Source organism: Brachypodium distachyon, chromosome 3 (genome assembly GCF_000005505.3).
Source record: "Brachypodium distachyon strain Bd21 chromosome 3, Brachypodium_distachyon_v3.0, whole genome shotgun sequence".
NCBI classification, from domain to species: Eukaryota; Viridiplantae; Streptophyta; class Magnoliopsida; order Poales; family Poaceae; genus Brachypodium; species Brachypodium distachyon.
The window spans coordinates 57335098-57346899 of NC_016133.3; the positions used below are offsets into that span (position 1 = coordinate 57335098).

The 11802-nt window shown below is 47.1% G+C and overlaps 2 protein-coding genes across 4 annotated transcripts; one reads left to right on the forward strand and one right to left on the reverse strand.

Annotated features, from left to right (window-relative positions):
* On the forward strand, window positions 1–4773 carry LOC100833178 (bZIP transcription factor 23). Of its 3 annotated transcripts, XR_002965040.1 has the most exons (7): window positions 1–199; window positions 312–1433; window positions 1838–1909; window positions 2855–2884; window positions 3844–3920; window positions 4412–4531; window positions 4617–4773. XR_002965040.1 is itself a non-coding variant. In XM_024461602.1 (6 exons), coding segments are annotated over exons 2-6 (1065 nt in total). In that variant the 5' UTR covers window positions 1–199; window positions 312–548; the 3' UTR covers window positions 4413–4773. The 3 variants fall into 3 exon arrangements, 2 of the variants coding, with proteins under 2 accessions (XP_024317370.1, XP_010236076.1); XM_024461602.1 differs by having other exon boundaries at window positions 4412–4773; XM_010237774.3 differs by lacking the exons at window positions 4412–4531; window positions 4617–4773 and having other exon boundaries at window positions 5–199; window positions 3844–4373.
* Window positions 4774–5938: 1165 nt separating this feature from the next.
* LOC100833491 lies at window positions 5939–7328 on the reverse strand. Its single transcript, XM_003570519.4, has 2 exons — window positions 6684–7328; window positions 5939–6469 (listed from the first exon to the last, which is right to left on the reverse strand). The coding sequence occupies exons 1-2, from the start codon at window positions 7126–7128 to the stop codon at window positions 6390–6392; spliced, it is 525 nt and encodes a 174-aa protein (XP_003570567.2). The 5' UTR covers window positions 7129–7328; the 3' UTR covers window positions 5939–6389.
* Window positions 7329–11802: the final 4474 nt, after the last annotated feature.

Sequence of the window (11802 nt, forward strand, 5' to 3'; positions counted from 1 at the left end):
GGGTTTGGGCTTTTCGTCGCTGCGGGGCGACGTTTTAAAACGCACCGGCGCTTCCCGGCCAACACCTGTCCTTCGGTTCGTTTCCTTCCTTTGCTCCCTCCCGGCCCCCGTCGCGGTCGCGTCGCCCCCCGCGCCCGCGGCCTACCCACCAACGAGCTTCTTCCACCTCGCCCTCTCTCTCGGAGGAGGAGAGTATCAGGTCAGCGTCTCTCTTCTGATCTCAATCCCCCCTCTCTTAATCGCTCGCTCGGAGTGCGTATATTTGGATCTGATCCTTCTAAATTTGGCATCGCCAACCATACCTAATCCAGCCCGGCCGTCCTCCTGTCCTCCTGCTTAAAGCAGCGGAGCTCGGTACGCTTCGCTCGTTCGCTAGCTGCTCCCTGTCTGCGGCGCGGGCTGCTGTTTGGTTCAGCGGGGGTAGTACACCTGTGAGGCTGTGACGTGTGTGTTCCTGTCTGGGTCTGGGACGCGGTTTGGTTTGATTTGATTGGGTTGGGTTGGCGGGAGGGAGAGGGAGATCCGAGTTGTGTGTGTGTGTGGAGGGGATGGATTTTCCGGGAGGGAGCGGGAGGCAGCAGAACCAGCAGCAGCCGCTGCCGCCGATGACGCCGCTGCCGCTGGGGAGGCAGGGGTCGTCTGTCTACTCGCTCACCTTCGACGAGTTCCAGAGCGCGCTGGGCGGGCCCGGGAAGGACTTCGGGTCCATGAACATGGACGAGCTCCTCCGCAACATCTGGACGGCCGAGGAGTCGCAGGCCCTCGGCGCCGTCGTCGCCAACGCGTCCTCGTCGTCCGCCGCCGCGGGGGCGGATCAAGGAGCCGGGGCGCAGCCCATCCAGCGCCAGGGCTCGCTCACGCTGCCCAGGACCATGAGCCAGAAGACCGTCGACGAGGTCTGGCGCGACATGGTGTACTTCGGCGGGCCCTCCGCCGCGCCGGCCGCCGCGGAGCTCCCGCCGGCCCAGAGGCAGCAGACGCTCGGGGAGGTCACGCTCGAGGAGTTCCTCGTGCGCGCTGGTGTGGTTCGGGAGGACATGGCCGGCCCGCCGCCGCCCGTTTCGCCGGCGCCGGCGGCGCAGGCGCAGCAGCCGCCGCCTCCGCAGCCACAGATGCTGTTTCCTCAGAGCAATATGTTTGCTCCCATGGTGAATCCTCTGTCGCTGGGTAATGGGATGATGGCCGGAGCTTTCGGCCAGGGAGGTGGTGGCGCGACCACTGCTGTTTCCCCGGCCAGGCCGGTTTTGTCCAATGGGTTTGGCAAGATGGAAGGCTTGAACTTGTCCTCGCTGTCACCACCACCGATGCCTTATGTTTTTAATGGTGGATTGAGGGGGAGGAAGGCGCCGGCCATGGAGAAGGTGGTCGAGAGGAGGCAGAGACGAATGATCAAGAACAGGGAGTCTGCAGCGAGGTCGCGCCAGAGGAAGCAGGTGAAAATTCTGTCGCCAGAGTGCTGTTATTATCCATCACAAGTTGTCATGCTTTTTTCTTACTCACAGTGACACGTGTTGCTTATATACTTTTTTTATCTTATAAAAATTGTTTTACTTCTGACATCATTGAGAAAGTTATATCATCCATCTGTTTTCTGTAGTTCTTTGATTAGACCAAAATTAGGATCTTCTTTTTGTCCGCATACTTAGTTTATGCTAAATTGGTGCACGGATGCTAAATTGTTTTATGAGAAAATGAAAAGCTTACGTCTCTCTGCACTGAAATAATGATACAAAGGAGACACAAGAAAAATCTCATTTGCTGAAAACTATTCAAAGGTAAATATATTATCCTTGTTGTTGGGCTTCTATAACCATTGGATTTGTGTTTGACGCAACAGAGTTATATGATGGAGTTGGAGACTGAGGTGGCAAAACTTAAAGAGCGGAACGAGGAGTTGCAGAAAAATCAGGTATGATCCAAGTGCTGTTTGCCTTTCTAATTTGCATTGCATTCGTATTGATATCGTATATGCAATTATTTTCTGGCATTCAAGTACTTTAGCTAGTACCTTTAGACAGCCCCTCAAAATTTGTAATTTGCGGAAATCCAGGAAACCATCCATGTACTCCCACATCCTAACACTGTTTACTTGTGATTGGTTGCCTTCTTGTTGATCATCACTTGTACCCTGGTTCTTTGGGTACTTCAAAATCTCAAATTATCAGAAAAAAATCTGGACAGTCACCACCTGGTTATTTAGTTCTAGTGATTGGTCTTAGGTATGCTGCAGCATTTTACTAAGTGAAGTAAAAGTTCATCAAAGAGAAGAAGAAAAATCATAAATATTTTCAACTACAGTCTACATACAGTAAGAGTGGCCCATTTCTTGTACTCCCTCCGTCCCAAAATAAGTGACGTGGTTTTGTATAGATTCTTATACAAATCCACGTCACTTATTTCCGGAGGGAGGGAGTATAATCTCCTCTCGACAGTCAGCTGTGAATTCCACAGAACTAAAATCTTGGTAGCAATTACCCACCATAGGTTCCAGTGGCAGCTGTTGAAATAGTCCCGTGCTGAGTATTTGCTTAGCCACCTAGCACAAGATGTTTTTCATTTTCTTATGATAAATGTAATCCCTTCATAGTCTACCTTATCCGTTATCCAATGTTCATTACAAAACTAATGCAGATGAACTTTACCCCCACATGCTTGTGCTGTGTGATTACATTCTTTGAAGTGAAACTGTTCTGTTACTGTCTTTGATGAAGTAGTTGGTACTTGCTATTTGTAAGAGGAAGGAAAGCCTTCACATGACTCAAGCATATAGCTGTCCCTTAGTCCTATGGGGCGACAAAATTATCTGATTAAAGCATAGTATGTCAGCTTAACTAGTATTTCTTCCAACGTGCAGGTGGAGATGCTAGAGAGGCAAAAGAATGAGGTAATTTCCTACAGTTTTGGAGAAACTGTGTGTGCTGGGCTGATACTACTTTTGCTTATTTACCTGTTAAAGACAAACATAATTAACCAGCACTATGGGCCCATTTTTTGTTTTATTGGTGGCAAACTTGGTTTATATTAAAGAAAATATATTTGAACCTATTATCGTGGATGCCCTTTCATGAAGCATTAGAGTCAACCTGTCAGCACCGTGAATGAGTTTTGCTCTATGATCATACTAGTTCCTAATTTATTTATTTGATTTGGAATGCACAGTGTGAAGCTTCAACAATATTATTATGAAAATATAAGTATTGATACACTTGGTTGAATGGGAAATGTTATGACCTGGTTGACGGCTACTGATGTAGAGTTTCAGCTTTCAAACTATTATCGTATATTTGACTTAAGAATACCTTATTGATGAAGTAAGTTGTGGCCCGTGGGAACTGGAGAAATGATAAGGCGAAGTCTGACGTGGATGTGATTGATTGTATTTTCCTACAACAGGGTTAGGTGGTAACATTTAAGTAGCTTACGTCTCAAAAAAAGAAAGAAAAGAAATACGATTAAGAAGCTTACAATGATTAAGAAATTCTTTGAATCGGCCAGCCAATGCAATCATTAGTTTTAGCCTTGTATATTTTAGTACGAGTACTTGATTCGTCTATTGATCTTGGTTCTGTATTTTAAGGTTACCTTAATTTCCTTCACTGTTTTACTCCGATTCTTACTGTTATTTAGTGGCTGTATTATTCATCCGTATTAGCCTGAGAAAATATTGGGAAGCGTCAACAAATTATACAAGTGCAGTTTTTGCACCAGAGATTAAATGCGTGTTGTGTTCTATATATGTTTGAATTCTCCATTGCTCTGTAGACGTTGCCATCTGAAGTTCTCAGGCTGTCTTCATTTCAGGACATATTTTTACCATAACAAATTTTTGAATGATTTCTGTAGGTGTTCGAGAATATTAGAAGGCAAGTTGGACCTAAATCAAAGAGAATTTGCCTGCGTAGGACACTGACAGGGCCGTGGTAAGCTGAAGACATGTAACTAAAACACACTACTTTCAGCGTGTGCAGCTTATGTATCAGTAGGTGAATTCAGAATCGCCAGGAGTTGCACTTGTAGAGCAGCCACTGGTCCGTTGCTTCAGACTCCTATGCTCATAGACACTGCCATTGATATTCCCTCAATAGATTTTTAGCCGTCTGCGCACCACTCGTGTGAGTAGAGCATTGTATGTAAATCTGCTTGATCATGGTCACTGTCCACACAGCGCGTCCATGTGTAATTAGGCATACAGCATTGCTGCTCAGCTGCCCTAGGCTTCTGGGTTGTGTGATACTACATTAGCACTACATTTTCTTTTCCGAGGGTCCATAGCTCCCATGTTACAGTAGATCACATGGGTTTGTATTCATAAACCTTGGCATGTCTTGTAAAACCAAAGCTATTTGTGTTCAATAGCATATGTAGATTTTTCCGCTGTGCCAATCTTCTGAGACACGCTGCATACCTGCAGACTGAAGATGTCTGAACTCCTGATGGGCAGACAGAAATACTTTGGCTTCTGTCTGCTAAGCATGAACTGATCTATTGCCTACTAATCTTAAGTTCATCACTGGCCAGAGGCTTCTGTCTGGTAAGCATGAACTGATCTATTGCCTACCAATCTTATGTTCAGCACTGGCCAGTTTACCAATTCGACGAGTTTGTGTGCACTACAGAACTGCTGCTGAAGTACTTGGTCATGCAGGACTAAAGCATACGGGCTTGTACCGTGGTGCTTGGTCATGCAGAACTAAAGCTTATGCGTGCTCTTGAGTTCTGTATATGTATTCAAGAAACCTTTTGGGATCGATCATGTAAAGTTTGTTCATGCGAGCTTTCATCTGGGCGTATTTCAGCTGGTTGTGCTTTACCGGAGAGGAACACCCCGGTGCTTGCAGCTCGCCGAGACTTCGCCGGCACGTAGAAGCAACCCCTGGTCTGTGAAAATGTAGAGTGTTTCGGCCGGTTTGCGTGGCTGGGTTCCCTGGCGATCGGCTGGCCATCAACTTGACACGAAGCCGTGTCGTGTTTGCCCTCGTGGCCATCCTAATCACGACTAAAAAGAAAATTCAGAAATCGCTGTCAAAGACACGTGCAGTGCTGGAGGCATCCCATGTTCTCCCCATCAGTTCAGACTTCAGAGTCCAGCAGGCGCTAGAGCAGAATTTCCCCGTCTCCCCGTCGAGAGCAAGGTTGAACTACCTGATGTGTACGGGACTCGGCTCGCAAGTCGCAACCTACAGTAAACATTCCAGGACTTTTTGCAACTACACATTTAATTAGCGCTAGCCTGCAGGGAAGAGAAGAATTCACTGTAAGTGCCAGCCAGTGCACGGCCTTGCCGTGTACTGGATGCTTCCGTTGCGATCCAGAAGGCTCCAGTAGTACTCCCACTGAAATTTTATGACGGTTTACCGTGGTGCCGTGCGCCTGCCTGCGTGTGTGTACACGCTGGCTAACGTGCACGATTCGAAAGGGTGAGAATTGAGATGAGAGCATGGCGAAGATTTGAGAAGCGGTGGGGCATGGCGCAGAAGAACAGAAAGCGAAGGAAGGTGAGCGGTGAGCCGTAGCAGCCAGGTCCCAGCCAGAGACAGCTCGCCGTGCAAAAACGACAGAGAGGGACAGCCAACTATACCACATACCGTCCTCTCCAATCTCATTTCCTCCCTACCCATTCGGGGCCAGGCGGACCACAGCCTGTCCTGTCATGGAAAAATAATTTTCTTACTTCAGCACACTGCAGACGAGACGCTGAACCTGCACCGGTTTGTGTCCTCAATCTGAGCTCTCTAATCTCAATAATTTGCTGCCTGCCAGAGCTTTTTTGCTTCGTCTGCACAAGAGCTGCTGGTTGTGATCAGATGAACAGTGAGGAGCTACTACGATTGTTGGTTAATTGTTGCTTGATCGACAGGCCAATGTGGGCATGATTGGGTGGTGAGCAACTCAATGACAGCATCATCCATCGATTTTCCAGAGAGCAACAAGCAACAGCTACCACCATCCAGCCACCAACAATTGATTAATTATTTGAGAGACAATGAGAACTAAGCTGATGAACGATGCGCCATGTACAGGGATGCGAGGTTATGAATTAGGAAAAGAGCCAAACTACGAACTAGCTGAAGTAATGCGATGAGAAGCTAGGAATTAGGAGGAGGGAGGGTGCAGAAACTAATCAACAGGAGCAAATGCAAATTATGATTCCGGTGTTGTGAATGATTATCTGACAGAAAGTTGATTGATAAACGTCTTGGTAGCGGGGAACGAGGAGCGAATGTGGAAGGCGGCGGGTCACCGAACCCAAGATTCTTGTCTTCTGTTGTGTGTTTCTTCCTTCTTGGTTTCTTCTCGAGGCAGGGGATTCTTTGTCTTCTGCGTGTTCGTCCTCCCTCCTCTGGATGCGAGATTGCAATGACGACGCCGGAGTTGCCGGAGTATGTGGCTCAGGCACGGTTGCGCAGGGACAACGCCACCACCTGCGCCCACTGCTTCAGCCTCATCTTCACCGTCTCCGGCGGGTCGCCTGCAAAGCACCGCCATCAAAAAGTCAAACCAAAACTTCAATGAAATCGCTCGGAATAAACAGGGCGGACGGGTCAAAAATCGAAATTCAGTCCCGCTTGGTTGAACAGAGACGGGCATGATTCAATCACAACGAACCCCTGCAGCCTGGCTTGGATGTTCATCTAATCAACAAGATCGAGCTGATTCGTACTGGGATGATCATGATAGAGTACCTGGAGAGAGTATGGACATCGGGCTCCCGATCGGCGACGCCTCGGAGGTGGCCTCGGACGAGGCGCCGCAGGAGCACGGGGTCGGGCAGCCCTCCGAGCCGCCGCCAGCCGCGACGGCGTAGTATAGATCAAGCGCCGGGAGCGTCTGCACGAGGCGGCTGCTCCTCCCGGCGCCGCCGCAGGCCGCGCACCCGACGGGGGCCTCGAACCCGAACCCCAGATCGATGCAGCCGCGGAGCTCGTCGAGGTCGTCGTCCGTGACGCTCTGCGCGCGCCGCAGCGCCCCCTCCGAGCCGCGCCTCCGCAGCCCGCGCCGCCGCCGCTCCCACGCCTCGTCGCGCTCGATGTCGGGCGACCACGAGTACTGCTTCTGCAGCCCCATCAGCCCCGCCGCGCCCCTCAGCTTCCCTCCTCCTCCTCCTCCACCTCCAAGAGCCTTCTCCATCTTCGCCGCCGGCCTTCCGCCGCCGCCGGCCCGTGAGGCGAAGGGGAGGAGGATTCTGGAGACGAGAATTTCGAGGGCAGGGGCGATTGCGGTAGCCCAGGGGTGGAATTTATCCCTCCCCCCGTTTCCCTTTCCCTTCCCCTTGCGCCGCCGCCTTCTCTTAACGGACCCGGGCGCGATCAGCTGCGTGACGCCTGCCGACGTAACGGGCGCTCTTTATATATATAGCCTAGCCGCAGGATCGATCCGATCGAACGGTGGGATCCCGAACTGCCTTCCTAGGGCAATTACTACGTATCAGGCATTGATACGGGTCACGGGGTCAGAACAACAACCTCAAACGGGCGGAAAACTCAGGCCGTTTTTAAAAAGCAATCGCAGTTAATTCATGTTTGAATTTTCGTACTTCTCACGTAACTGTATTGTAATTGTATGTTAGGCTAGTCATAGTGGGAGTAATTTAGGTAGTAACATAAGATTCTAACTAGACATTTTGATGACATGACATGATATTAAATGAAAAAATAGATGGAGGTGGTAACAAGATATGTTACCATAACATCACACAAATCAAGACAAGATGCGTCTACAACCTAATAAATAACATTATGCATGACACCACATATATGTTACTACCCACTATGGAGGTAGTAACTTAAGCTACTAACATATAGATGCTACTACTCTAAGTTACTCCCCACTGTGAACAGCCTTACTACTGTGATCTTTCTGAATCTTCTAGATTCACCTGAATGTTTTCCTCTCTTTATTCTTATTATAACTTTATCTACTACTGGAATCCGGCACAAAATCCTTTTCCGGGTCCACCTGAATTGTTTCCTTTCTTTATTTTTCAAAATTACTCTGATTCTCTCTACTACAAATCTTACTCGTCACCTGAAGATCGATTGATCTATACATGTGCTTTCCACCCATATTTGAATCTTCTGTAATCATGGACCGTTTCCTCTCATTATACTCCAAGATTACCTTAATTCACTTCTGAATTCCAGTACAAATCTTACTTGGCATCTGAAGATTGATCGATCGATGCATGCGCTTTGTCCCTACACTACCTGCCTGTGTGCGCACTATGAATTTCTTTGCGCCTTAGTAGACCCAATTAATCCTTTAAAACAATAAACATAATAAAGTGTGCATACAGTATGACACATACACACACTCGCACACAAGGAAAAATATAACGTGCATTGGCGAAGGACAACAAAATTTGGAGGTAGGGCAAACTCGTATACCGACACATAATATTTAATATTTTTCTTTTATATTTGTTAAGATGCTTTTAATTTATTTGGTTTTTATTTTTTTAATTAGTATGATAATGTTGTGTTTTTAACATTTAATATTTCCACATGTGGTCTGTCTTTGTTTTTTTTTAATCAAATTTGATATTCGGAATCTCACAAACATTCTATGCTATCTACTACTAGGTCTCGTGTAAATACATGACATTTTTTAATCAAATTTGATATTCAAAATCAAATTTCATAACTACTATGAAGTTATCGGGATCCAAAACTCTATTAAAAAAAAGTTTGGACTATCTTCAACAAGAGAGTTGCGTGTATAATCTTGGTTCTAAATAATTTTACAGCAATTCAATGTTTCAAGCAAGGATAAAACTTATCAACTCAGCTTTATAAGAGATATGTAGTTATATTTTTTCCTTCCATAAACTTCTCCATAGTTATATACCAAAAAAGATCAAAACAGAAACATCTCCCTGAACAGATTGTTACTCACGAACTCACTGGAATTCTCATGAAACTTGTTACTCACTATGTTGTTCCACCCAACCTCCGTCACAGCAAATTCGTTTACAACTGGCTGAAGCCAATTCAAATCCGTCCAAATCCGAGTAGAAAACTATTCAAAACGAGCTTAAGTAGTTACAAGCCGACTAGAAAACTATTCAAAGGCGACGGTGTCAGATAGTTCGCGCCGTCGACCCATGTGGTATTGAAGAATGCTGGCCCGAGTCCAGGTCACTGACAGCGAGGTTTGCAGAAAAATAAATTATTGCATCTAGTGTGAGTGTAGACAGTAGAGAGTTTTTCGACTGCATCCCCTTCCGTCATCTTCCTGCTCGCGCGAGCGCCGCCGGTACCCATCCTGCTGCCGAATGCCCTACCCCTTCGCTCTGTCGCTCGTCTTCCTAAAATCAAGCTTGCCCTACTGGGTCCTCCGCCCGTGATAACGTGCAAATTAAGCTGTCAGCAAGCCGCCGCACGGTACAGCGCGTCCATCCATTCAGGGACTTCTTGCCTTAAACTGACCTGAAAACGGAAATCCGTGGCGTGCCTTGGACAAATCACGAATGCCATACCATAAATTACACGCCATCCACGACTGGCTTTTGATTGGATTTTTTTGCCCCGCTGCTTTTATACCAAGACATTCAGGGCGTGCTAAGAATAGCAGGAATAGATTCTGTAGAAATCAGCCCTGTCTTGTTTTTTGAAGGATTGGATAGCAGCAAGATTTTCTTTGGCTGTTGGGGTACAGCCGTAATATTGACAGACCCTTCGTCATGGTCTGGTTGTGCTACAAAACCCTATCAATGGCGTTGATTCTAGCTTGATTAGAGCTTCCGTTTCATACGATTTTTACAGCAAGAGGGAGCTAATTAATTTGATACTACTACCGTCGACGTGACATCGTGGACGGCTTCCAATTAAGGACCGGCCGGTACAAAGTTAGTGCAATAATTGAGCAACTTGCTTATTCTTCTTTTTTCTTTAGGCTAACTTGCTCACCGGTCATCTCATTGGCCAAGCCATACACACCGTGAGAACGATGCGTGACCTCACGTTCCAATGCTGCACATTTGATAATTAGGTTAGGAGTATTGGAGCAGGAATTAATCTGGAATATGCCATTGCACTTGCCGGTCATGATACGCATATGCTCGTATCATATTTCCCAACAAGAAGTTGTTACGTCTAGCTCAACGACCAGATCATTTTACTATTCATCCTCTTCTTTTTTTGACCAGCACTCCTACCAGTTTCTTTGCCTGTTAAACAGTCTTTTATTTGCTTACTTAAAAAAGAAAATTTGAATTTTAGTTCAGTATTCGTTTAGCTTATGGTCAGTTTAGTTCTTTGATTTTTGTTCGGTCAGGACAGTTCACTGGAAGTTGCTTGCATTGCACATTTGCACTGCATCTGCCCTGAAATGACAAAGATATTTATGTTTCGTGGATGAAGACAAATTTTCCCAGTGCAGTAGTACGACAATGACCTCGCCTTCGTCATACACCACTCGCTCGGAACAAACCCGGAAGCTAGACCAGATTTTTCGCCCATGGTCAACGTAGTACGGCCCATATACATCTACCGGTTGGTGGCTGGCAAGCATCCCTCCACAAGACTATCTCTGCCCTGCCCTGACGAAGAGTACGATGAATCAAATCCCGAGCGATTCTGCGTAATCTCTCCGTCCAACAAAACGTCTCTACTTTGACTAAATTTGAATATATTTATACACTAAGTCCAAAATTTATTTTTGAGATATTTTTTGTTAGACGGAATTAGTATCAAAGCAGTATTCCAAAGTCCAAATTAATTACCCCGTGGAGATACCACGTGCCCATGCTTACGAGAGCATGTAGGCAACATGGGATTTCCTTGAGAGAAAAAAAAGAGAGGAAAACTTGGGATTAGCGCGAAGGTATCGATGTCGCTTAGCCAACTTGCTTGCCTTCGCTAGGAAGATACAGAAGATACTAACGCGCTAATGGAGGAGCATGACTCAAGCAGACCATTATTCTTATTCTTTCTTCTATCTATCTACTCCAGTAATCTAGTGCAGAGCTGCGAAGGAGGAGTGCTCGTCACGACTGGCCGTGGCCGGCCGGGTCCTTCCACACCGACTTGACGTAAGAACAGCTGACGGAGCCGCGCCGGCCCGCCCACGGATTTTGAAACGCCGCCCGCCTTCATTCGAGTGTAGTGTATACATACTCTACACATGAACGTGAGAAGAAAAGTTCCTTGCTAGTTGCTAGTGTGGTAGGTCACCGGTGCACAGCAGGACACAACGCAAAAGACGCGGGTTTTGTCTTCCCGCGTACGTGCACAGCTGCACGTAGACGGTAGTATAATCGTAGGTTCTTGTCTTGTCCTCTGATGTTACCTTTTTACACAGCTGCTCCTCTGTTTTATACTCCGTAGTTCAATCGTAAAGAAGTAGCGGCCGTATATGGTTCGGACTTCGGACCCAAGCTTGTCACGTCTGAGTGGCGGGCCAGGGCGACCTTTTCTCGTAGCAACCGTCCCGTCCCCATCGCACAGCACTGGCCCGGAATTGGTTCCGGATCAGCTGGTGTGGCTTTCCCGGTTTCCCCTGGACTCTGGAGTACGTTTGTGGTGGTACTACTCCTATTTTTTTGGTTCGTTTGTACGGCGTTTCCGGCGCCCGGCGATTTGGACCAACGTGTCGGCACGTACCGAATTCCGCATGGATCACGCGCGTGATATTAGCGGTTTGGGGCCCGTTGATGACTTCTTGGTCTATTCCGTGTGGCCACGGGGTTAGCTGTGTGGGCTAATTGTGTTTAGTTTATGGTTCGTTGAGATCCTCCACGGCATCTGTCACGCGCGTAGCGATCTTCTTCGTCATTGACTCATTGTTTTGTGATTTCTGGTGTCA